We start from the raw sequence: 27,031 nt of genomic DNA on the forward strand, positions 1-27,031 counted from the left end.
AATGTAAAAGAATAGGCCTCCCAACAGAAGGGAAGAAACCTCATTGCTACCATGTTGGTGCTGAGGCTCTCAGAGAAATCAGGTATTTGCAAAGGTGGGCTGAGCTTCAAGAAGCTGTTCAACAGTTCAAAACAGAGCTGCGCTCCTAGTGGCTGCTCTTGCAGCTTTGTAAATTCTGGTAGGTGTGATCTGATAGATCTGTTTGATCACACCAATCTGGGTGCTATATATATTAGCTGCCTTCATGCTGAGAAACATCTGGTAAGCACACCCAAACACAGAGAACTTGCTCAAGCTCTCCCGCAAAGGGAAATTTTTGTTTAAAATCAGATAAAACTCAATACTCTTTCCTATGGAGGGGGGGTTATGAATGTTCACACCTCCCTCCTCCTGAGTCTAATGACCTAAGAACATTATTTCAAATGGAAATTAATGGACACATGAGGCAAAGACAAGCAGTTCCCATTTTCCTTTTGGGGTATGTTGGATATTTTCCAGTTGACCCTGTTGACATAAGAAATGTCCAAATCCGCACAGAATTTTTGTAATTTATTTGAGCCAAACTGACTACAGATGCCGGGAGGAAGAGTTCAAACACTCTAGAGAATAATAGTTTTGCAATTTCTTTTATGTACTTGAAATTAAGGAGGGACTATAAGGAAGATTACATGAGGGCTGGAGAAAGTAAGGTGGGGATTGGATTACAGGATTACATGCTTTCTTAAGGGCGATTATGCCTTCCAGGGATATTACTTCTGGCATCTCAAAGGTTTGTTAGATTAGATGCACAAAAACCATCAATGGTCAGGGCTTGCTTAAAAACTTTTCACTACAGAAGTTATATGCCTGGGGTGTGAGTACCCACCATGACCTGCCCAGTTAGGAATTTTTGATCAGATCACCCTGTGAGGTGACTTTCCATAGAGCCCCTTTTCGTGCACACACTGCAGATTCAGTCTCTGTCCTTCCCAACCCTGCCCTGAGATTTGGGAGGCTGACCTTGGACTGCCCACTGTTAAGCCATATAAACCTTATCTTAAAAGCCATCTTATCTTGATCATGTCTTGTTTAAGGGCCTGTGATCAGTGGGCCTGGGCAGGCTGGATGGCGACCTGGGGCCAGGGTGTGGAGCTGTGGGGGCTTGGTCATGCCCTGAAACCCTTTGTCAACGAAAACAGCCTCGTTTACCCCCTCCTATAAAACTCCATACCCCTCTTTGCTCAGAGAGGTTACAATCTTTTCCCTCTGCTCTAGCCTGACCTCCCACAGCTCAAACACGCCAAAGAAATTCTAATAGACCAATCTTGGTCTCCTACGACTCATTCCTTTGGCCATGCCTAATACCGACCAGCTTTCAGTTGGGTCCAGCCAGTGGCAGGCCCTGGCAGGAGATCAGGAGAGTCAGGTTCATGGTACTATTCCCCTGGTGTAACCAAGCAAAGAATTCATCCACCCAGCGCTGGGATAGCCAGTTACGGGGTGCAGTGAAAGAAAGTGGCATTTATTGTATAGCGCTACATGACAGAGAACTGGCGACTTGTGCTGGAAGAACTTGAACTTGTCTACCCAGGCATCAGGGCAGGTTTTAAGGGTTTAGGGGGGACAGGTATGCAGAAGCACTGGTGGGACAAGTTTTAATTGGAGGCTGTTGGAGCGTAGCTATTTATGGTACGGGGCGTCCAGCAACAGATCTTCCTGGACCTTTGCTTCTGAAAGGGTTCCTGTGTTCAAGTTCCCATTTATCCTGGTCCTTTAGTTCTGTTGTGGGGGTTGGGAGGGAGAAGAGACTTTGGTTCTTGGCGCAGCTGGAGGGCCCCCTGTATGCTTTGGCTGCATGACTTGTGGTTTTGGCCTGCTGTCGCTGAAAAGCAACTAAGTCGCTTGTTAAATAGGATAGGACCATTTTGAGCTGGTTCTGCAGTTACACCAGCTCCCTCTATACTGCACTATGGGTTGGCTGTATCCCTCAACTGAAGGCCCTGACTTCTGTCTGTTAGCTTCCAGTAGCTATAGCTAGCTCTGGGGTTCTCTACCACCACGCGTCATGTTTCTTTAACGCTGATGCCTTTTGTAAATCGCCCCTTGAATCCTTCTCAGTCACCCTGTTTGAATGTGCCATTGGTTTCTCCTCCACCTCATCACCATCACTCTGTTGCCAGGCTCTAGTCTCTGTTTCCATCTTTGGTGGTGGGGCATTGGGGTGGTTCAGATGGGTGGAGCAGAGAACCTCAGGGAACAGAAGGGCATCCTTCCTACTGAAAGATCAGTTGGCAAGATGCTGGGGCCTGCCACTAGAAAACATATACCAGAGGGTAACCAGAATGGCGACCTGGCCCTTTGCACAGCAGCTTGTAGCATGCTTTTGCAATGACAACAGGCACACTTTATGGCATTGGCTCCACATCCTCCAGGTTCTTTGGTGCCAGTTGCTAAAAGACATTTGTTCCTAGAGGCTGGGAAGCGTCCTGATGCTGCTTCAGCTCTTCTTCAAGCCTATCCATCCACAAACCTGCTGCTTTAGGATAACCTGTATTAGCCAGCAGCACCGCTGTTTACTCACTACGGGAGCCTGGTTAAACCTCACGCATAGGAGTAAACAACTGCAGGTGTGGGAAGGTCAAGTTTTGTGTGCCTGTGACTGGGAATGAGCAAGTAACGCGAGTTGTGGTGATGATGGGGAAAAAAGTCCTGGAAACCAGCCTCCCTTAAGGTTTGGTTCCCCTCATTGAAGGGGGTCACCAGAAAGTAATGAGTGACCCCTTAACAACTCCTCCCAGGCAAAACCCATCAGCTAGATATTACTGGTGTCTATTTTGACCCCCGGCTTTGGATCCTAGTCTTCGCTGGGGGTAGGGAAGACCCAAGGGCAATAGGGCACACACAAATTGGGAGGGAAATGGGAAAACTGGCCAAGGCTGATAGAGCTCTGGGGCTCGAATGGGTATCAGAGAGTGGAGGGCAGGCGTCCAGCGGGAGAGGGAGTGTGTATTGGGGAAGTGCCCGCGGGTGGCCCCGGGCTGGCCCGCACCGCACTGGAACCCGGAACAAGTCAAGACGTGGGCCCTCCAAAGTTCCTAGAGAGGCCGCCGAGGCCCGGGAGGCAACGCGCATGCGCAACCGGGTCGTGTGGAAAGAGGCGCGGGACGGATGGGGCAGCTGAATGTCTGACCGTCGGCGCCTGGAGCGTGGTGAGCAGTCCTGCGGGGCACTGGGGGTGGGTGGGCCGAAGGCTGCTGTGCGGGCGCAGGGTTGCGGGAGGGAGCGACAGCGCCTGGCCTAGTCGGGGTGGGGGCGGCGGTGAGGCCGGGCCAGGAGGCTGCCCCGGGGGCGGCTGCGCTGGCCCGGGATCGCCTCCCGCGGCGGTGAGGGCGGGTCTGGGAGCGCTTCTCCGCCTGGGACGCTCGGCGGAGGGAATCTGGGGCAATAGTTTCCTTGCTTTCGCTCTTTTCCGGATTATGCAAACAAACGGTACTCATTACGGACGATTAGGTGACTCCGGTGAGTGTAAGAAAAGTAAAAGTAACTGCAATCAGCAAACGTTTTCCTCAGGAGTCTTGCTAAAATTTTAAAGTTTGTGTGTAAGTATGCAAACTTATATACATGTTTATACGAACGGGATCATATTGTTTTATAAACATGTATTTCACACATTTTATTTATTTTTAAATTCATTTCTTATTGAGGTATAATCGACATATAACAGTTTCAGATCTACAACATAATGATCTGATATTCGTATAATGCTTTTAGAAAATTTTTGGGTATTGTGATAAAATGCACATAACATTTATCGTAGATAACTAAACATTTTATCATTTTATCCATTTTAAAGTGTCTAATTCAGTGGCATTAAGTACATTTATACCATGCTGTTTTGAAAATTATAATACTTTTAATTTGCAGAATGTATTTGTTCATACACTGGTTAATTTTAGTGCTAGCCTTAGGACACCACCAAGACATTTTTGAAAGTACAATTAAAAGAAAACATTTTGTTTGCACTTTATTTCCCGTAGTACACAGTACATGAGGCTGTAAATGCTCAACAAGCAAAGTTTGTGAAGAAAAATAGCAAAGTCTTGTTTATTACGGTGCTTGTCTGGTATCAAAATGAGAGTAGTATGAAAAATGCAGTTTTTTAAACATAAGGTGCGTCTCTAACCTAAAGCCGCTGTACCGTCTTCTGACTTGCACAGGCCTAAGAAATCAAAAATAGTCTCCTTCCTAAGTTAAAAGTGGTAGCCAGGAAAGATCACCATTCGGTTTCAAACCATTTGTAGTTCAAAAGTGACGACTCATTCTACTAGTTGGTTATTTTGCAAGGAAATGACAAGGAGTGGTTTTAGCCAAGTTTTGATGAAGGGTTTTAGGGAACTTCCATCTGGTATAGACACGTGGGTATCTGCATATTCTGGGACTGACCAGTGAAGCTGCTCTTGCTGTTACGTTAATGCTGAAGAAAGGCAGACAAATTCTGGTTAAATAAGTAATCCTAACTTAAGCTGAAAGGATGGGAATGTTTTGAAGATAAACCTCACTATGTGCTTAAAAAGGGAACTGACAAAAGCATCCAAAATACTGTGTTGCACCATTAAGTTTTCTGTGGCTCCTGATCCCCAGGGGGTGTTAGTGTATCAGCTTTCTGTGATGTCAGAGAGTTGCTTGTGAGTGAAAATGAAGAAAGCATAGTAAACATAACTCTATCCTGCAGGCTCCAGAGTTTTTATATCACACACTCGGAAAGAGCTCCTTCATGGTGACGCGCTCTATAGGACTGAATTTTTGAGCTTACACTTTCCCTCCCTGATCTTAGACCTCTTCTTCTCCTCCTTGTTTTGTTTACTACATACACAGCGCCTGTCATGGTCTGACATACTGTGTATTTTATTTCATTGTCTTCCCATAAGGTCCTCCAGGCAGTGCGTTTTGTGTGCTGTATTCACTGCTGTGACTTTAGTGCCTGGGACATAGTAGTTGTCCTCACCCACCTGTTATATTAATGAAAGAATGAATCCCAATTGAAGGAGGTAAGAACTGACTGTATTTAGTGTCCTTGATTGCTGAGTTGATCCTAAATCGCGAAGATGGAAATAAGTCAGAAAAAAAGGATAACAACTGAAACGTTTTCAATTTCAAACCTTTTTATTTTGAATAAGTATAGACATAGGGAGGGTTTCAGAACTGTACAGAGTTCCCTTATACTCTTTAGCCAGTTTGCCTAAAGTTAATACCTTGCATAACTATAGTACAGTCATCAAACCTAAGAAATTTACAGTGGTACAACGTGATTGATTAAACTTCTGAGTTTAATCCGAGTTCGTCAGTTTCTGCCTAATGACCTTTTGTGTTCCAGGATCCAATGTAGAATTCTTCATTTCCTTTAGTTGTCGTGTCTCCTTACCTCCTTCAATCTGTGGCAGTGCCTCACTCAGGCTTTTCCTGTTTTTCGTGACATCGATACTTCTGACGTATTTCGTAGTAGTGTTTTTAGAATGACCGTCAATATGGTTTTGTTATGTTTTCTTCTGCTTGATTGAGGATAATGCCGTTCTGTCTTATTACTGGTGATACTGATCTTGATCCCATGGTGCCTGCCAGGTTTCACCACTGTAACGATACTTACTGTCTTTCCCTTGTAATTAGTAAATATTTGGGGGACTATACTTTGAGATTTTGCATAGAAATATCCTGTTTCTCCTTAATGTTCACCCACCAATTAGCATTCCTTGATGGATCTTGCCTGCAGCAGTTATTAAATGGTGACTTTCATTTCTGTGGTTCTTTCTCCATTCATTAACTGGAATTGTTTGTGAGGAAGAGTTGTGCCTTCTCCCTGTTTTGTTTTTTTATTATATCTCTGTGTGAGTTGTATGTGTCATTTATTCTTTGGCCTATAATGCAGTGCTGCTGTTGTTTATTCTGTTGCTTACATCATTGTAGCTTTGGGCATTGGGAGCTCTCTGTGGTTGGCTCCTGCTTGCTCTTCAAGTGCTCCCATGTTTATTGTGTGTCTTTCCTGACACTCTGGCACCACAGAATACTCATCTTGTATCTTCTCTCCCCAGCGCTGGCAACCACTTCTCCAAAGACCCTTGGTTCCGTTTACTGGAAGATGGTATTTAGAAGCCAAGTTTTGGGCACAGAGTTTGAGCTTATTTCTTAATTGAGATATTTGTGTAAGTATTATTTTAACATTTAAAATATGTACTGGAAGCAGTCTTTCTTGTTTGCTTATTATCAATGTATAAAATAAACCTATGTACCCTCACACTGGTAGGACAAACCAGAGAATAAGGGACTATTTAATGGGGACTTGAAAAGGAAAGCAAACAAACAAAATGACATTGCATATGAATTGAAGAAGCAAAATAACAAACAGAAGAAAGTGTCCCTGGAAAATGGCCAGTGGACTGCTTGGGATTTTCCCTGGTCTTCTCAAAGTCATTTTCATTGTGGAATGAGAATGGGTTAAGGTATGAAGGTCTGGGAGAAGAGGTCTGACCCAGCTGAGGTTGTTTCCAGGGCCCCAGGGCTCACGTCTGTGGTAGAATGTTAACAAGTTGATGAATGAAGCTTTTCTTCCGTCCTCAAAAGCTAGTTGGGACACGGAGGACCCTGCTGCATTAGGATACCTGGATTGAACTGGGCAGGTTCCGCTCACTGGCCCCCACCTCTTTCCTGTGCTCTGAGTCTTTCATTCTGAGTTTGAAAGGGCCAGGAGGTATTTAGGTTTACCCATGTTCATGGTTACAGAGGCTGGGTTCGCCCTTTCTTTGAAGACTGGAGTCCTTGGTCGTATTCCTAGGCAGTCACCCTCATTTTCATGTTTGTTGAGGCAGGGTGGTTTAGTTAGAATCTGTGGTTGTAAGGAACAGAGCCACTCACCGTATCGTAAGTAATGAGCTATGTTACTTACAACAAGGCTAAAGGAGTGGGAACCCTGAACAAACCAATTGCTAGACCAGACTTGGAGAAGCAGGGCCTGTTGAGACTGGGGAGCCTGGGAGCGTGAGCAACAAAAGGAAACGAATGTTACACGTCCTTGTACTGGGAATGTCACACGGCTGCTCCCTGCATATCTGTTTTGTCCTCCCACTGCTACCCGTTCTCTTTACTCTGAATCTTTTGGCCGCTCCTAGCTGAATTGAACTAGATTAGACTTTCTGTACCTCACGCTTCCTGCTCACTGTGGCTCCTAGTGGCTTGACTTCTCTCCACGCATCATTTCAGCTCGAGCTTTTACTTGTAGTTTCCTTCACGTTGCCCTACTTCCTGTTCTGAGTTTCCTTAGACAGGGACTCCGAGGGTGGTTCAGCAGTGAAATATCATGTCTTGTTTGGGCAGAACTTTGGCTCTGGCCACAGCAGGGGCCGATGTCTAATGTACAGAAAATGTACACTTGGGTGTATTGCCTGGCCCTGGTCCAGTCACCTGAGCCAGGTGAGTCCATCATAGGATGGGCTGCGTACTTTGCACACAGCATGATTGCCTTAGCTTCCCCTTCAGGAAAGACTGGAGCAGGGCAGCTTCCTTGAAGGTGCTGTTGTGAGGATAGTTGTGCGATTGACAAGTCTAGGACAGTAGCCTACTCTGGAGAGGGTGGGCTCAGGAGTCAGGGATTCAGAAATCTGCAACTTCCACATTCTAAAGTAGCATGATGATTTGTAGCCTTGGTTTAGATGTGATTGAAAGGAACCAAGATTTTTGTGTTTAGCTATACACATGATTGCCCTGCCTTCTCCCAGCTTTGATATTAAAAAATTCTAGAATTCAAAAACCCATATTCAACTGCTCAGTCCTTATAATTCCAGATTATCAAGATGCCAAAGACGTATTTTGATTTATATTTAAAATTATTGATGCCCTTCTTAATTTTTACAGGAGTGCAGTACTGTCTCCTACCAGTCCAGAGCTCCAGGATCTAGAGGATCCCCACTTTTAGAACTCTGTTCTCCTCTTCATTACTTTCCCCAGAATTTCTAAACCTATAGCTTCTGAAAATCCTGGTACTTTCCTGTTGTCCCAGAATCACTTCTTTTTTACACTTTTTTCCTAATCATACCTTCATAATGTAAATCTCCCTTCAACGTTCATGTTTGCCCATGCTGTGTGTCATGTTTGATTTGAGGTATTTGGCATTGCTCACTCTTATCCAACATTTTTGCTGAGAACCACAGAAGCATACAATGTAATGGTTCGAAAGGACCTTAGAGTTTATAATTTTACTAAGGAGAAATAACATCTAAGTTACTTCTGCAAGATCCTACCATTATTTACAATCTGGTTTGTTGGTGTTGGTTTATAACCTCAGGAGATTCCTGGGTGAAATCCTAAACTGGCCCCTATACACGGAGGTGAAAAAATGACTGAAGAAAGAGGCAGACCACTCCAGATGGTAGGTGGCCTGTTTAAGAAGCAGAGGAACTTACATAGGAGGCTTTTCTTGGGTGGCTTCAGCATGAGTAGATCTTTGCATCTGCCCCCCATTATCCTAAAAGTTTAAGTAGAGGCCTTAACTAGGTCCAGTCACGTATGAGGTGTGATCACACAATACGGTGAATGTTTAAATAAAAAATAAATTTTTATAGTAAAAGACACGTTGCCATTAATCCCCCTCGAAATACTCCCCCTCACTTAGAACACCCTTATCCCATCGTTCTTGCCATTTTCTGAAGCAGTTCTGGATGTCCTCTTTTGTGAATATCTTAGTTGCGCTTTAATGGTTGCCGTGATGTCCTGAATCGATTCAAAACGTTTACCTTTCATGGTCATTTTGACTTTGGGGAAGAGCCAGAAGTTGCACGGTGCCAGATCCAGTGAATAAGGTGGATGAGGACACACTGTAATGTTTTTATTTGACAGAAATTGCCGTACCAGAAGTGATGTGTGACATGGAGCCTTTCCGTTGTGATAAAATAATATGGGGAATGCTGCTGCTGAGTGCCATCCAACGGAAAGGCAGGGATCTTCAATACGGGAAGTGGCATGTCGAACCTTAGGAGCAGTGTGTGACAAGTTTCAACTTGTTCGGTTCAGTCATTTGGGTATGAGCTGCGGTTGAGAGAAGGTGTGTTTTAAAGTGTGCCGTAAATCATGGATCACGTACAACATATTAACATATGGGCAAATGGTTTCATCCTCTATTATGACAACGCTCCGTGTCATACACTGCTTCTGGTATAGGCAATTTCTGTCAAATAAAAACATTATAGTGTGTCCTCTTCTACCTTATTCATTATGTGGCACCATGTGACTTCTGGCTCTTCCCCAAAGTCAAAATGATTCAGGATGTTAAAGCAGCCATGACAGTGCAACTAAAGACACTCACGAAAGAGGACTTCCAGAACTGCTTCAGAAAGTGAAAAGCACAATGGGATAAGTATGTTTAAAGCAAGGGGGAGTATTTTGATGTGGATTAATGGCAATGTCTTTTACTGTAAAATTTTTATTTAACTATTTACTGTATTTTAAAATCACACCTTATATACTGTTCAGATGGTTCAACATCACATTACTGTCCCCAGGCTGCATACTTGGGAAGCTTCTAGCCTGGGGAAGGCAAGTAGATTGAACATTCCAAGGACAGGGGAGGGGGGTAAGGGGCCTCTGATTGCCTGGGTCCAGCTCTAGGGTCAACAGGCTATCACATCCTTCTCAAACACTTGCCTTCCAATTATCCTTCTCACTTGGTTGTGGTACATCCACCTCTGTCTGTCCTGATTGCTCTTTGTCCACCCTCATCTACGGCCATCTGCCCACTCTTTGTCTTTCTGTTCATGAAGAAATGTAATTTCTCATTTTCTCTCATGTTCTTGATATCACCTCATTCCTTACCTGTAATGTGAAGTTTTTTTTTGAGGTGTGTGGACTCCTGATGATTCTGTTTCCTCAGTAGAACAAAAAATGAGTTAAAGCTGTTTTCTTCTTTCTCTTGGCAGCGAGGGAGACTGGGATGGAGAGTTCAGAGTTGCCTCTGAAGCAGGAAATTTCTAAAGGATCAAAGTCATCTTCTGATGGGACATCAGGAGGCCTCTATGGGGTGGCTCCTGGCGGACCAGAGGCTGCAGGTACCTGTGAAGATGCTTTAGAGAAGCTAGAAGTGCAACACTCAGATGAGGAAGGGAGCCAACCGGAAGGTGGTTTCTTGGAAAGAACATGTGAGGATAAAAATAAATCCACCAAAGATGGATGTGATGAATATAAGGAACTTGAAGAACGGCCAGATCTGCCCTCCAGTCCTGCAGAACGTCAAGGAGTTCTGAAGGCACAGAAATTCTATCAATGTAATGAATGTGGCAAAGCTTTCAATTGGAGTTCACACCTTATTGGCCATCAGAGAATCCACACTGGGGAGAAACCCTATGAGTGTAATGAGTGTGGTAAGACCTTCAGGCAGACCTCTCAGCTCATAGTTCATCTCAGAATCCACACAGGGGAAAAGCCCTATGAATGCAGCAAGTGTGGGAAGACCTATCGGCACAGCTCCCACCTCATTCAACACCAGCGACTCCACAATGGGGAGAAACCATATAAATGTAACGAATGTGGAAAAGCTTTCAATGAGAGTTCCAAACTCTATGACCATCAAAGAACCCATACAGGGGAGAAACCGTATGAATGCAATGAGTGTGGAGCAACCTTTACTCGGAATAAAAATCTTGTCCGACATCAGGTACTTCACACTGGCAAGAAACCCTACAAGTGTAATGAGTGTGGGAAAGCTTTCTGTTCTAATAGAAATCTTATTGACCATCAGAGAATCCATACTGGGGAGAAGCCTTATGAGTGTAATGACTGTGGCAAGGCTTTCAGTCGGAATAAAAGTCTTATTCGACATCAGCGCCTCCATAGTGGGGAAAAACCTTACAAATGTCAGGAGTGTGGGAAAGCCTTCAATCAGAACTCTCAGCTTGCTGACCATGAGCGAATTCATACTGGAGAAAAACCTTTTGAATGTAGTGAGTGTGGTAAGGCATTCAGCCTGAGTAAAAGTCTTATTCGACATCAGAGACTTCACACAGGTGAAAAGCCCTATAAATGTAATGAGTGTGGGAAATCCTTCAATCAAAACTCATACCTCATTATACACCAGAGAATTCATACTGGTGAGAAACCTTATGAATGTAATAAGTGTGGGAAGGTCTTCAGTCACAATTCTAGTCTTATGGTACATCAGAGAACCCATACTGGGGAGAAGCCCTATAAATGTAATGACTGTGGGAAAGCCTTTAGTGACAGCTCACAGCTCACTGTCCACCTTAGAGTGCACACCGGAGAAAAACCCTATGAATGTATTGAGTGTGGGAAAGCCTTCAGTCAGCGTTCCACTTTTAATCACCACCAGCGAACTCACACTGGAGAGAACCACTCAGGACTGGCGCGTTCAGTTTCTTAATGCATATGTTTTCAAGACAGAGAGCAAGGAACTTTGAATTAAGCTTTCTTTGTAAGACGTATGCTCAACCTGTTTTTTTGGGACCTTTAATCAAAGTGGGCCATTCCCTAAATGCTGTCTGCTGGGTCATGGAGGTGGGAGAGGGACTAACAGTGTTGGAGAAGTAAGGACTGCACATTTCATCTCCTTCTAGGATTTCCTTTTTTTTTTTCTCTCATTTTTCTGTTTAAAATCAATCTCATTTCTTAGTTATTCATCCTGTAATCAGATTGTGTAGTTCTTAAGGATAGAGATTATTTCTTTTCTATTCCTCCTCCTTTTCATCAATTTCATAAAGGCATTCTCCAAGACTGATTCATTTTCTTTCTCCTTGCTGTGGCCCTTTTAAAACTTCTCCTCATTATTATTATTCTCCTCAATAATGTAGACCCTCATTATTTGTGTTCCCTACTAGAAAACCTTTTCTTCTTCCTGCTTGCTAATCTCTGTCCGTCAGAACCTTTTAAGATCCAGCTCATTTGTGAAAAACTTTGTTCTCGCAATGCTTCTTCATTCCTTCTAAACCTCTATTGATTTGACCTCAAATTTTGAATTAGTCTGTACTACAATTTGCAGTTATTATTAGGTTGGTGCAAAAGTAATTGCAGTTTTTACAATTTTTTACTTTTTAAACTGCAGTTAGCTGTTGGTGTGAATGTATACACATATGCATTAATTTGATAATAACTAATAAGTTGCCTTGTTATTGTCATCTTAATGCATATGTGTATACATTCATACCAATTTAATGTAGGCTCTTTGAAGTTGGGTATGGTATATTTTTCATTTGCAGATAGATAATAATTTGTTCTAGTTAAATAATTTTTAAAAACTCAACTCCCCAACTGAACCATTTTAAAACTGGGCATGAATTCCCCTCCCACCACTGGACCAACAATTTTAAAGATGGATACCATAGGATGTCATAGAAATGCCACATTCATATTTTTCACTTGTACCCCCTGGGAGTCTTACTACTGTTATCACCACCTCAAAGAGCTCTTGGATTTTTGTTTGAGTTTTGGTGTGTGTGAAGAAATAACAAAAAAAAAAAAAAAAGAAAAAAAGTTTTGGTGTGTGTGTGTGTGTGTGTGTGTATCTAGGTATTGAAGTTGGCAGTCGTGTCCCATTGATAAGCACTTTTCCCTGCACACTGACTCCAGTGTTGAACTAGCTGGCTCTACCCTGCTGCCTAAGTAAACAAGTTAAGAATTGCCTCAAAATTCACTGCAAAGAAGACCTTTCTTTCATGGCTGTGGTAAAGAAGATTAGAAGTCTCAGAAGCATTCTTGGAAGATTGGAATTCACAGTGATCTGTTTTGTTGCAAGATAGTAGAGTCAACATAGTCTGATTTCCTTATCAACTAGTTCTGTCTACCTGCAACTGTCATCTAACTTCAAGGTGAGACGTGCACCCTTAATTACTGTAATTATTTTCTGGACTATTTTCCGAGGATTTCCTCTCTTTCTACAGTCATGTATAAGACATAAGCTTGAACAACTTTTTTATTTCACCATTACAGTTGGGCCCCAGGGTTGGGCACCTTTGCCTCTGGTGTCCACCCCCTTCCTCTTAGCAGGACCATAGGATCAACTGTGATAAAGGAGGAGAAAGAAGTTAGAGGGACAATGTCAAGTATGAACCTGGAGAAGTGAGGATTTTGTGAGCTGTGATTTATGTTTTGGAGACAATGGAAGGGGGAAAAGTGTTGAGGCTCAAGAAAATAAGAATTAGATGTGATTCTGGGACAGACAGCTCAGACATGGTTAGAATGTATATTGGGGTCTAAAATAAAAGAGATGTGAAACTAGCTTTATTTGGCATGTTAAATTACATGGGATGCATTGTCAAATGAAAAATGATAATTATTAGGTTACATGTGTATGGATAAATACTACTATTATAGGCTATCCAAAAATTGTTTAAAGTTCATAGAAATTTGTCAGTATCATCTTTGTCTAGTTGGTATTGTATGCCAGGCAAAGAACTAAATTTCCTTATCAAGTGAGCTCTTATCATCTCTCTAACCATGGCAATTTTAAAAAGTGTTGTAGTCATTTACAGACAGTTACTGTTTTACTCTGATGCTTTTGCAGAACTGCTTTATCTTCAGAGAGATTTATGAAAAGGCCTCTGACACATACTCTAGAATACAGGTTTCTGATAACTTTAATGCCACTTTAACTAAACTAGGTATGAATCTCCAGAACTCTAATGAAAAAACTGGATTCAAGAAGAAGAATAAATAATTGATAAGGATAATTATAATTTTTATGACTTTTTGTTTGAAACATGCTAGTTCTTTAAGGTTTTGTTTTCTAGATTTAAGGAAATTTTTTTTTCTTTTAAGTTATATGTAATTTACAGCAATTTCGTAAATTATACCTTTGTAGACTGAATTAAAACATTTCTATTTTTCTCCTTATTCCCTCCAGAATTATGAAACTCTTAGTAAGTATTTTTATTTTTATGGATTAGTTGTTTGCATAAATTCATTAAAATCTGTTCTCCTTATAACAGAACACATTGGCTACACGTGTTATATTAACCAAGGCTTTGGAATGTCATATTTTAAAATGATGTGCATAAAATCAGATATGACCAGACAGTTTTAAGATACTAAGGTTGATTTTATGGAGCTGATAAAGTCCCTTGGAAAAATCTGCTGTCTTGCTGGTAGGGTTCCTAGACTTCCTGGCAGCCCCAGGGAAATCAAGATATTTTGGAACTTCAAGAAATGAAGAATTAACCCAAATCTATTGGTATTTCAGCAACGTCTGGCAAGTCCTTGGCATGGCTTCCTAGCCTCAAGAGGCTTTTAAAAGTTCAATCTAAGATTCCTTATGAAAAATTTCACAAAGCAGACTTTTTAAATGACTATATGGTCAATCACTATTCTTGTTGCACTTATGTAAATAATCAAGCCAAGTTTAATAAGACGAGTTATTTTGCTAACAAATCAGTCTTATTGTGATCGTCTTCGCTAAACATGGGAGTAACTGTAAAGAGAAAAATTATATTTTAGTAAAAAGCTATAGCATACCCTTGTGAATATCAGATTCTAGTCCTATTCATTCATGTTCTTTGAGGTTTTCTTATCTACCTGTAAACTGGACTGTATCCTAAATTTTTCTGGGTATCTGGCTACAACTCTCCAAACTAATCTTGCCAACTTTCTCCCACTCTTCTGACTTGGAATCGCTAACAAGTAAACTGTCCTTGAACCTTATTGAAAGTGTCCATACCAGATCCTCGTCACTCCTCATAACAGCCACACTTCAGGGCCTTGAACCTTGGGTCCATATCTCTGAATTAAAAAGGGCTCCTACAGACTCTTGGACCTGCACACCAGCTGGAGATCTAAAGTTAAAATTGACTTTAGATCTGGGCAGGAGTTCCCTGCCCTGAAGCAGAGGACGTCTTGAGGTGGACAACTCTCCCAAGATTACTGATCAATCTTCATCTCCAATAGGAAACCTTGTATTCCTTTTGCCTTTTTCCTACTTGCTTTAACTGTTAGTGCATGAGGTAACAATGCTCCTTACTCTGGCAATTGTTGCCGAGTTTACCACCAAGGCCATAGCTGCACAACAAAAGTCGCGAGGCTTTCTTGTTTATGTGGTTTTAGATAATAAAATTGCTTTTCGGTGAACAAGGAGCCTGTGCCATAGCAAATACCTCTTGGTGTACCGGGATCAATACCTCTAGTACTATTGCAAATATAAGAAATTAACCAAGCCAATTGGCTAAAACAGACTGATACTTTCTTCAGGTACATTACTTGATATGAACTGGTTTGGTCCATGGGGTCCCTGGCGCAGAAGCATACTTCAGTCTCTTGGTGTTCTCCTCATAGCCATCACTGTAGTCTCCCTGGTGTATGAGTTTATTTGAGCCAAACTGACAATGGCCAGGAAGCAAAATCTCAACAGATTGAGAAAATGTTCAGTGAAATGGTTTGCAGCTTATTTTATACATTGAATAAAAGGAGGAGGGTTACATGAAATGCATTGGTGATACATTAAGGACGTGGGAGAAAGCAAAGTGCGGAAATCTCTGGGGTTGGATAAAAGTAAATTGGAGAGACAGGTACTTCTTTCCCAACATGGGTACAGGATAGTTAATAGTTCACATAGAGATCTTAATCAAGGGACAAGAATAATAATGAGGGATTCTGTACAGTCTTGCTCTGGTCTGGAAAAAGGGATTACTGACGTTCCAAGGGTGTCATTTTAGGTGCAAAAAGACAATAGACAGGCCCACTTAGAGGCACAGATTAACTTTATGAAGGACGCTTTTGGTTAAAGATATAACTTCCTGCCATGGCCCACTTAGTTACGAAATTTTTATAAATTTTTATTGCAGAACTGTGTTATTCCAGGACCCGTCAACTCCAAGTCAAGTCATCGTTTTCAGTGTGGAGGGTGCAGCTCACTGGCCCATGTGGGAATTGAACCGGCAACCTTGGTGTTTTGAGCACTGTGCTCTAACCAACTGAGCCAACCGGCTGCCTATCAGCAGCTCAGCTCTAAGTGAAGCCATTGTTTTCAATCTAGTTGTGGAGGGTGCAGCTCATTGGCTCAGGTAGGAATCGAACTGGCAACCTTGGTGTTATGAGCACTGTGCTCTAACCAACAGAGCCAACCGGCCGCCCCATTATGAAATTTTTTATGCTCACGCCTTCTTATGTGGTTATTTTCAGTCTCCTGAGATTGTCAGGTTTAATATGTGGCTCCTTTTCCGTCCACAGGGTTGTGGCACATATAAATGAAGTCCATTCTGTTTTTGAAAACATGACCCCTTGTTGCCAGGCTGCTTTTTGTCATCCTGAAGTCCTTGAGACATGGCAACAGTCTGCTCGTGAATTGGAGAAATCTCAGTGGGCAAACTGGTTGTAAATTCAGGGCTATGGAAGACCCAGGATGGCCGCTTGGTTCTCCCCAGCTTCCTGGTAAATCCCAGCTTCTGGTTCTTGCATTCAGTCACCAGCTATGCTATTGCTGACTCAAACTAAATAAATATTGGTGGGGAGACTTCTATAAAATTGTGAAAGCTGTTTGCCACCAATCTGACCTTGCAGGTTCATAATCTTGGAGAAACTTTTTGTTTCCAGATGCCTCAAACCTTCCTCTGGACCATTTGAGTACCTGCAAATGGACTTCATTCGACTGCCACCTAGTACGGGTTAGCAATATGTTCTTGTTATTGTATATATGTTTTCTGGATCAGTTGAAGCCTTCCCTTGCCTCAAGGCTGACACTCTCACAGTGGCAAAGGAACTATTGGAAAGTGTGTTTCCCACTTGGGATATACCCTCCACAATATCTAGCTACTGAAGCACCCTCTTCATTGGGACAATCATGAGGTTTAACTAAAACCATGCAGACTTCTTGGAATTACCACTGTCTCTTATCACCCTCCATTATCAGACAAGGTTGAAAGAACTAATGGGATTATCAAACCCAAAATCTCTAAACTCACTGAAACCTTGCTGATTTCACAAAATTCATATTTTAAAATTTAAAATTCAGCGATTCATGAATTGGGGAACATCCAGTCTAGCAGATAGAATGGAACTCTGAAATGCTATACAAGCCAAGAGATTTACAAGCTGAAGGGAACAGAAACAAGTTACACTAGGCAAAAAAGTGGATTGGTTATTATAAGGTTACTTTTGAAACCAGAGGCCAGACAAGTCCGGGGCTCTTGCTGCCTGCGCCGCTCCGCCAATAGACCGACACAGGAGTTGGGTCATAGAATTAAGTGTTTATTATCAGAGCACCGGTGGTCTGAGAAGGCAGCGGGTTAACACCTCCAAAAACTGCCTTAACATTCTCAGACCAGCCTGGGATATTTCAGGGAAAATCTGGGCATTCCTTCAGGGGCCACATTGTGTTCCAGAGGTCTGCATGGAGTCTTCCCGCAGGTGATGTGACTCTCCAATGTGGTCATCAACCCAGGAGTGGTGATGACAGTAACCTGGAAAGAATGCCAGGCCATAGAGATTGTGATCAGTGGGCAAGGGGTATTGTGATCATCAGCAAGGGGTACTGTAATCATAAGCCAGCACAAGTTTCAGCGTAATTATCTAAAGCAAGAAACTGGACAGGGGACATTCCAAGCTCAAACTGCAAGGAGGGGGTTTTTCCATTGTTAAGCTCTAGGGCGGAGAGAGGCGAGGCCAGGGACATTGCAAGGCCTCTTTTGTGGGAGTCCCAACTGGGCCCTGTTTCACTTTCCTTATAGGAGATGGACGGGAGATGTTTATCAGGCAGAATATCTAACTAATGCTGACCAGGAAATTCCTGATTGATTTAAAAATTTAATTTCTGGGAGAGCCAAAACTAAATTAAGTGTCCGTGACATGGGGCTTAGCATTAGCAACTCCATTGTGGGCCTATTGTCTTTAATAAGTCAAGAATTTCCTGATCAGCATTAGTTAGGTAATCTGCCTGAATAACCCCCGCCACCCCCTGTAAGATTTAAAACATCTACTCAGTTGAATTTTGTTCGTTATTAACAGGAGAAAAGGCTGGAGGTGTGCGGAGGTCAAGTTTTTGTCGTTGTGGCGAATTAACCCCTGGTCGTTCGCAAAAGGTGAAGGCATTCACAGACTGTACAAAGGACGTTTTTATTAAAGTTAGGGCAGAGAGAGAAGGCCCATGGCAGTGTCCAAAGATGATGGCTACCTCAAGTAGCAAGGAGAGAAACACCTGTGAGGTCGTGCCGGCAGAGTCCAGAGGCTGAGAGTGGACCGCTGCACCTAATTTCAGGTTAGCTTTTGCTTATATAGGAAAGGGGGAGTCAATCAGGCAGATCTGAGCGCTGACATCCTTTCTGGGGTCTCGTCTGTTTGAAGATAATATTATCTCCAGACTCTGGACTCGAACTTGGCCATTGAGGCCTGGGATTATGCACCACCAATAAAAACTGCAAGAAGTTGTAGATTGGATTCCGGTGTCGGTGAGGATTAAGAAGTTGCTCTTTCCCAGGTTAGGATATTGTTAATTAATGAGGTATGGGTTTACTTGAGAAAGGGAACAAACAGTTCTTCAGTTAATCAGTGAAGGGAGAAACAAAGAGAAAACAGCTGAATATCAGAATGGATCAAACTGCAAACAAACTAGGTTTAATTACGGGTGACTAGATAGCAAGCTATGCGGTGGGTCAAACTGCAAACTAGCTAAGTCTAACTGCGTTACTGATTCCCTGAATTTCACCCTTACAGTTTTATGTGCCTGTGGCTGGGAATGAAAAAGCACCCCTGCTTGTGAGGATGGGGAACAAGTCGTCCTGGAAACAACTATCCCTTCGGATCTCTTTCCTCTCATTGAAGGGGGCCCCAGGGAGTAATGAATGACCCCTTCAGCTGCTTCCAGCCAGAACCTTATCAGCTGGTCTCTATTTTGACCTCTGGCTTTGGATCCTAGACTTCGCTGGGGATAGGGAAGACCCAAGAGCAGTAGGGTGCTGGGACCCAGGCAAAGGAACCTTGCCTTCACAGAAAAATCCTGCATAGCAGGAAGTCAGACCGTTGGCCTGAAGCCAAAAATAGATCCTGGTGGTAACAATTCTGGTTTGCCTATCCATGTAAGGTCATAACTCACAGCACCTCCTCAGTGACGTGTACCACTTCCCCTTTCTACACACACATATATATCTATCCCCATTACAATAAAAATTTGAGGCTTGATCGGAATTCTGTCTTGCCTCCATTTCTTCGCACCTCCTATTTTCTCTTTTCAGGGTGTCTCCGGTCTCTGTTGAATGCCCCGCTGGTCGGGGCAGTAGGGCACACACAAATTGGGAGGGAAGTGGGGAAACAGGCCAAGGATGATAGAGCTCTGGGACTCCAATGGGTATCAGAGAGTGGAGGGCAGGCGTCCAGCGGGAGAGGTGGGGACGAGCGCCGGGTGGTCCAGGGGCTGGCCATCACTGCACTGGAACCGGGGAGGAGTCGAGACGTTGACCCTCCAAGGTTCCTAGAGAGTCTGCCGAGGCCCCGGGCGCCAACGCGCGTGCGCGACCGGGTCGGGAGTTAAGACAGGCGCGAGGCCGGCGGTTGCGACCGGAGGATCCACTGTCGGTGCTGCGGGAGGCGGTGAGTAGCCCAAACGGGGACGGCGGGCGTCGGGGGCCGGTGTGCTGGCGCGGGGTTGCGGGAGTGCGGCGGGGGCGGCCAGCCCTGCCGGGAGTGGCGTGGCGGTGAGGCCCGGCCTGGAGGCTGCGCCGGGGGCGGCTGCGCTGGCCCGGGATCGCCTCCCCGCCGCCGTGAGGGCGGGTCTGGGAGCGCTTCCCCGCCTGGGGCGCCCGGGGGAGGGAGTTGGGAGTAATGGTTCCCTGCCTTTCGTTTTTCTCCCAATTATGCAAACAAAGCGTACTCATTACGGCCGATTAGGTGACGGGGGTGTGTAAGAAAAGTAAAAGTAACTGCAATCCGCAAATGTTTCCATCAGGAATCTTCCTGTCATTTTAAAATTTGTGCATAATTATGCAAACTCAATTTTTATTATGAAGCGGGATCATATTGTTGCTTTTGAAAACTTGTGATAAAACAATACTGTGATGAAATACGCATAACATTTTCCATATGATACATAAAAATGTACTATTTTAACCATTTTAGAGTGTATAACTCTAGCATTAACTACATTTATACCATTGCTGTTTGAAAATTATATTTAATAATTTTAATTTGCAGAATGCATTTGGTCATACATTGGTTAATTTTGGTGCTAGCCTTAGGAAACCACTACGACATTTTTGCAAGTATAATTAAAAGAAAACATTTTGTTTGCAGTTAATTTCCCATAGTACACAGTACATGAGGCTGTACATGTTCAACAAACAACGTTTGTGGAGAAAATAGGAAAATCTTATTTATTACGGTGCTTGTCTGGTTTCAAAATGAAAGAGGAGTATGTAAAATGGAGTTTTTAAAAAATAAGGTGCATCTCTAACCTAAAGCCGCTGTACCGTCTTCTGACTTGCACAGGCCTAAGAAATCAAAAATAGTCTCCTTCCTAAGTTAAAAGTGGTAGCCAGGAAAGAACACCATTCGGTTTCAAACCATTTGTAGTTCAAAAGTGACGACTCATTCTACTAGTTGGTTATTTTGCAAGGAAATGACGAGTGGTTTTAGCCAAGTTTTGATGAAGGGTTTTAGGGAACTTCCATCTGGTATAGACACGTGGGTATCTGCATACTCTGGGACTGACCAGTGAAGCTGCTCTTGCTGTTATGTTAATGCTGAAGAAAGGCAGACAAATTCTGGTTAAATAAGTAATCCTAACTTAAGCTGAAAGGATGGGAATGTTTTGAAGATAAACCTCACTATGTGCTTAAAAAGGGAACTGACAAAAGCATCCAAAATACTGTGTTGCACCATTAAGTTTTCTGTGGCTCCTGATCCCCAGGGGGTGTTAGTGTATCAGCTTTCTGTGATGTCAGAGAGTTGCTTGTGAGTGAAAATGAAGAAAGCATAGTGAACATAACTCTATCCTGCAGGCTCCAGAGTTTTTATATCACACACTCGGAAAGAGCTCCTTCATGGTGACGCGCTCGATAGGACTGAATTTTTGAGCTTACACTTTCCCTCCCTGATCTTAGACTTTTTCTTCTCCTCTTTCCTTGTTTTATTTACTACATACACAGCGCCTGTCATGGTCTGACATACTGTGTATTTTATTTCATTGTCTTCCCATAAGGTCCTCCAGGCAGTGCGTTTTGTGTGCTGTATTCACTGCTGTGACTTTAGTGCCTGGGACATAGTAGTTGTTCTCACCCACCTGTTATATTAATGAAAGAATGAATCCCAATTGGAGGAGATAAGAACTGACTGTATTTAGTGTCCTTGATTGCTGAGTTAATCCTAAATCGTGAAGATGGAAATAAGTCAGAAAAAAAGGATAACAGCTGAAACGTTTTCAATTTCAAACCTTTTTATTTTGAATAAGTATAGACATAGGGAGGGTTTCAGAACTGTACAGAGTTCCCTTATACTCTTTAGCCAGTTGCCTAAAGTTAATACCTTGCATAACTATAGTACAGTCATCAAACCTAAGAAATTTACAGTGGTACAACGTGATTGATTAAACTTCTGAGTTTAATCCGAGTTCGTCAGTTTCTGTCTAATGACCTTTTGTGTTCCAGGATCCAATGTAGAATTCTTCATTTCCTTTAGTTGTCGTGTCTCCTTACCTCCTTCAATCTGTGGCAGTGCCTCACTCAGGCTTTTCCTGTTTTTCGTGACATCGATACTTCTGACGTATTTCGTAGTAGTGTTTTTAGAATGACCGTCAATATGGTTTTGTTATGTTTTCTTCTGCTTGATTGAGGATAATGCCGTTCTGTCTTATTACTGGTGATACTGATCTTGATCCCATGGTGCCTGCCAGGTTTCACCACTGTAACGATACTTACTGTCTTTCCCTTGTAATTAGTAAGTATTTGGGGGACTATACTTTGAGATTTTGCATAGAAATATCCTGTTTCTCCTTAACTTTCACCCACCAATTCCTTGATGGATCTTGCCTGCAGCAGTTATTAAATGGTGACTTTCATTTCTGTGGTTCTTTCTCCATTCATTAACTGGAATTGTTTGTGAGGAAGAGTTGTGCCTTCTCCCTGTTTTGTTTTTTTATTATATCTCTGTGTGAGTTGTATGTGTCATTTATTCTTTGGCCTATAATGCAGTGCTGCTGTTGTTTATTCTGTTGCTTACATCATTGTAGCTTTGGGCATTGGGAGCTCTCTGCGGTTGGCTCCTGCTTGCTCTTCAAGTGCCCCCATATTTATTGTGTGTCTCCCTGACACTCTGGCACCGCAGAATACTCATCTTGTATCTTCTCTCCCCAGCGCTGGCAACCACTTCTCCAAAGACCCCTGGTTCTGTTTACTGCAAGATGGTATTTAGAAGCCAAGTTTTGGGCACTGAGTTTGAGATTATTTCTTAATTGAGATATTTGTGTATTATTTTAACATTTATAATATGTACTGGAAGCAGTCTTTCTTGTTTGCTTATTATCAGTGTGTAAAATAAACCTATGTACCCTCACACTGGTAGGACAAACCAGAGAATAAGGGACTATTTAATGGGGACTTGAAAAGGAAAGCAAACAATAAAATGACATTGCATATGAATTGAAGAAGCAAAATAACAAACAGAAGAAAGTGTCCCTGGAAAATGGCCAGTGGACTGCTTGGGATTTTCCCTGGTCTTCTCAAAGTCATTTTCATTGTGGAATGAGAATGGGTTAAGGTATGAAGGTCTGGGAGAAGAGGTGTGACCCAGCTGAGGTTTCCAGGGCCCCAGGGCTCACATCTGTGGTAGAATGTTAACAAGTTGATGAATGAAGCTTTTCTTCCGTCCTCAAAAGCTAGTTGGGACACGGAGGACCCTGCTGCATTAGGATACCTGAATTGAATAGGGCAGGTTCCGCTCACTGGCTCCCACCTCTTTCCTGTGCTCTGAGTCTTTCATTCTGAGTTTGAAAGGGCCAGGAGGTATTTAGGTTTACCCATGTTCATGGTGGCAGAGGCTGGGCTGGCCCTTTCTTTGAAGACCTGCCGTCCTTGGTTGTAGTCCCAGGCAGTCACCCTCATTTTCCTGTTTGTCAGTCTTCTCACCTCTTTCCAAATGCTTCACTGACCTCTTTGGACATTTCTGACAGCTGCTTCAGAATACAACAGCCTGGAGGCTTATTTTTGGTGAAAATTTCACTGTGGGCCCCAAATTCCTGAGACAGGTCATTGTCATGTATATTTCCTGTGGGTGCAATATTCAAAATACTTCTCTGACCCCGAATTCATTGTCTTTAGCCTGAGTGCCAGATTTCTCTTCACCCTCGGCAGCACTCTAGTTCTTTTTTTTTTTTTTTAACTTTTTATTTTTTAAGTGTGTTTTTGCAGGACCCATCAGCTCCAAGTCAAGTAGGAGTTGTTTCAATCTAGTTGTGGAGGGCGCAGCTCACAGTGGCCCATGTGGGGATCGAACCGGCAACCTTGTTGTAAGAGCACCGCGCTCTAACCAACTGAGCTAACCCTCTGGTTCTTTTCATACTTCAGTTTTCTTCCTTTTCTCCAGTCCGTTCTGGGGGTTTGGCTGGGTAGTCACTGTCTCTCTTTCTGACTGTCAGCCTCCTCGGAGCAGTATTTCTGCTCTCTTTGTGCCGCTGGAGCTCAGCGATGCGTGAGCCTGCCCCTCTGCTCCTGAAGCACCCTTTCCTCTTCTGCCTTCTTTTGTTGTGTCTTCAAGTCTTTTTCATAGGCCTTCAGTTATTTACTTGATCACTTCTTTCATTTTCCTTTTGCTTTCTCTGAACAGTTCCTCTTACCCCCTTTCCCCCTTTTTTTAGAGCAAGTCTTCATTGCTCTGCTGAACTTCATCAGCCCCCACAACGCGCCTGACCAGTAAGGTAGTTCTTTACCTGACTCGTCCTCCCCTGGCGCAGGGCTGGAGTTTCTTCTTGTAGCTGGATGGTGGCATGCTTTCTGGTGGGAGCCTTCTTCCCGTCTCAGTGTCAGTCACCTCATCTCTGTGGGTCCTGCCCGCACCTGCTGAGTCCCTGAGTCGTGGAAAAGGGGTTGTTTTATAACACATGGAGGAGAGGCTGGCTCTTGTTTTAATATGGCTGAAGGTAATGGTTTCTTTAAATTTGCTTAACACTGTTAGGGGCTGGAGGGGACCGTAGTTTCCGGGGAGCCGACCATCATCTGTAACTGGTTGCACAGAGGAATGGGGCCACTTTGCTATACGAGTAGGTGGCAGGGCCTGCTGGCCATCTCACACGTCTTTGTAGATTTGTGTTGTTTAACACCCTCTTTTCTGGTTTATTTTTTGATTCATTTTTTATTGCGGTCGCATGGGTTGGTAACATTCTGTTTTTGGTGTGTGACATTATAAATCGACCACTGTATGCACTACATCGTGCTCACCACCGTACGTCTAAGTTCCGCTGTCACCATACAGTTGACCGCTTCCTCTCTGGTCACCACCAGTCTGTTGTCTGCCTATAGAAGTTTGTTCTTTTTTCTTTTCCAGGTTGAGTTTGGGAGCAGCATTTCCTTCTTTTTATTCTTTATCTCACTTCTCAGTTTTTTCTTACGTTGTTCTCTTTGTTCAACCAGCCTTCTCTGATTGGGTTGCTGACTAGATGCCAAAACAGAACTAAGATCACCTGTTGTGTTTCCCCAGTTGCTTCAGCTGTAGGCACCATTTGCACCCACGTTCCCTTCAAGGACATGCTGCCTCTTTTGTTGGGTGCCCACCTCTTTATAGTCCTGGGAGCTGATACTCAGTTGCTTTGGTTTCTAAGCAGAATTACCGCTTTGCTGATTATAAAAGTGGTGCATAATAATTCAGGGAGCATAAGTAAATTCGCAGGGAAAGTTCTCTCATCCCACCTGGCAGAGGAGATAATGCTGAAAACACTTTGGTGGCAAGGTTTAGGATGTTTTTCGTGCACATGCAAACTGTGCTTTATTTTTATTTTGTTTTACGACATGAGTGAGTTCATAATTATAATTTCTAAAGCTTGCTTTTTAATTTACTTTTTACTTGAAGAAATTGGGAAATGATAAAAAAACAAAGAGGAAAATAATAGGCAGGCATATTTCCAACACCGAGGGTTAACCACTTCTAAGATTTTGGTGTATTTGCATTCATCGTTTTCTGTGTGCACTTAGAAGAAAAAAAAAAAAGGAGAGACCTAGGATATAAATGTTGTGTTAAAAAATCAAATGGCTCCAAATAAAGTGAAATCTCCTTTAACTACTATTCCCTACCCTTGCCCTCACAATCCAGAAGAGTTTTTGTGAATCCTTCCAGGCCATTTTAAATTCCTTTGAGAACTTGTCTGTGCCTCACACACATACACACTTACATACACATATACATGATTTTAGGGTTTTTTCCTGCAGTGTTTTCTAGGATGTGCTTTGTAACTTAGCGTGTGTTTTTGTTGTTGTTAGAGGCAGTCGAGCGCAGTCTCTTGTCTCTGGCGTAGCAGCATAAGAGGGGCCCGGAGCGGGGAACATTTCCCTGGAAAGGGTTGCAGAGCCGGCTCAGCCTGTGCTGGGCTTATGCCTCGGAAGGGACTCTGGCTCCCTGGTCAGGCTTCGTGTAGAGCCCTTTGTTGTGCTGGAGTGCCTATGGCAGTGGCACTCAGGCCCACTCCTGCTTTGTGTATTTCAGCCCTTGATGGAGTAGGTGGGGAGGGAGACATGAGCAGGAGGAGGAGGAATGAGGAGGCCTCCACAGGTAACCCGGTGGCGCCATCAACCTCCTATTACAAACCCACAGAAGTGCGGAGCCAGAGCAAAGACCTGGGCTGGTGCAAACACACTAGGATGAAGGAGACGTGCAGAAGGAGGAGAAAGCAGGAGCAGGGGAGGACTCGGAGGATAACGCAATCTATGGATTATAGGGCCAGGGACCCAGAGATGGGGGGCTGCACCCACTCTCGAGTCAGCGCACTCCAGCTTGGCGTGTACACGCTTTGCAGATAAACTGTGCTGTCTGCTGCTTGCTTGACTCCTGTCTCTTGGCTGAATTCTTTCTTTCAAGAAGACAAGAAGCAAGGAAAATCATCCTTTCCAGTGACATCCCCACTGGCAAGGGCTTGAGCTTCTCTACTGCAGCATGAAATGTGGCGTTTGTAGCCACCCCACCGGTACCCCCATGGCTGTGAAGTGGGGGACCAGGGGATTGCAAGGGGCTGAATCTGGTGTGCTCTTTCTCTTCTCTCTTGCTGTAAGTGGACGCTGGACCACTTGAGCCTGGTGTGTCTGTTTTATGTTCTCAACAACTTAATATCGTGCTCTGGTCTCTTCTGCAGGTGGTAGTTACCTGCTTTTTAACCTTGGCCGTACACCCAGGGAACAGGGCAGCAGTTATGTTGATGCTTAAGGGTCTAGTACGATCTTTTTAACTGTTGGGTGGTATTTCATCCTATAAAGTGCTACGTTTTATTTAGCTATATTGATGGGCAAGTAAGTTATTTCTGATGTTGTATTATTACAAAGAGGGCTCTAGGGAACACCTGTGTAAATGTCTGTATACCTGTACAAGCATTTTTCCAGGGAGATTCCTATGAGTGAAATTCCTGGGGCCTAAGTAATGTGACTTTTTAGTTTTACCACAGACTTTCAAGCTACCCTTCCTGGTGGCTGTATAAATTTACACTTCTAGGAGTATCAGTGGTTTGTGTTTGTTTGTTTTTTGTTGTTTTTTTTTTGGCACAAGAGGTTTTTAAATACTGATGTAGTCATATATCACTCTTTTCCTTTTGTTTTCTGAAAAAATCCTTGCTTATTCCAGGGTTCTCTCTCTCTCTCTCTCTCTCTCTCTCTCTCTCTCTCTCTCTCTCTCTCTCTCTCTTTGAAGTTAAATCTTCAACTATAATTCATTTTGCATGTGATCTTTCAATTTTTTATTGGCCTAGCCAGTTGTCCCTACACAAGTCATTGAGTTATCTATTCTTGTAATTGATTTATCCACTGTCTTGTAATGCTGCCTCTGTCACATGCCAGATCTGTACATGTATATAAGTTTTTCAGGATTCTGTACTGTTCTTTTTATCTATTTGTGTATTCCT

At 43.3% G+C, this 27,031-nt stretch overlaps 2 protein-coding genes across 5 annotated transcripts in view; both read left to right on the forward strand.

Annotated features, from left to right (window-relative positions):
• Positions 1 to 3,090: 3,090 nt before the first annotated feature.
• The window catches only part of ZNF445 (zinc finger protein 445), a 38,180-nt gene continuing 14,239 nt past the window's right edge, over positions 3,091 to 27,031 (forward strand). Inside the window, exons 1-2 of one of the 4 annotated variants that reach the window (XM_074312530.2) lie at positions 3,091 to 3,188; positions 6,066 to 6,176. The gene's annotated coding sequence lies outside the window, so the exon portion shown is untranslated. Of the gene's footprint in view, positions 3,189 to 6,065; positions 6,177 to 19,169; positions 19,537 to 22,292; positions 22,404 to 27,031 lie in introns of those variants that run through there. The other 3 variants (XM_074312529.2, XM_088798211.1, XM_074312527.2) reach the window with 3 other exon arrangements.
• Positions 3,112 to 13,042, forward strand: LOC109443559 (uncharacterized). The gene is made up of 2 exons (XM_019724100.3): positions 3,112 to 3,188; positions 9,939 to 13,042. Exons 1-2 carry the CDS (start codon positions 3,161 to 3,163, stop codon positions 11,393 to 11,395), a joined length of 1,485 nt encoding a protein of 494 aa, XP_019579659.3. The 5' UTR covers positions 3,112 to 3,160; the 3' UTR covers positions 11,396 to 13,042.

Source organism: Rhinolophus sinicus, chromosome 5 (assembly GCF_057876585.1).
Source record: "Rhinolophus sinicus isolate RSI-liver-muscle chromosome 5, RSI-T2T, whole genome shotgun sequence".
Taxonomy (NCBI): Eukaryota; Metazoa; Chordata; class Mammalia; order Chiroptera; family Rhinolophidae; genus Rhinolophus; species Rhinolophus sinicus.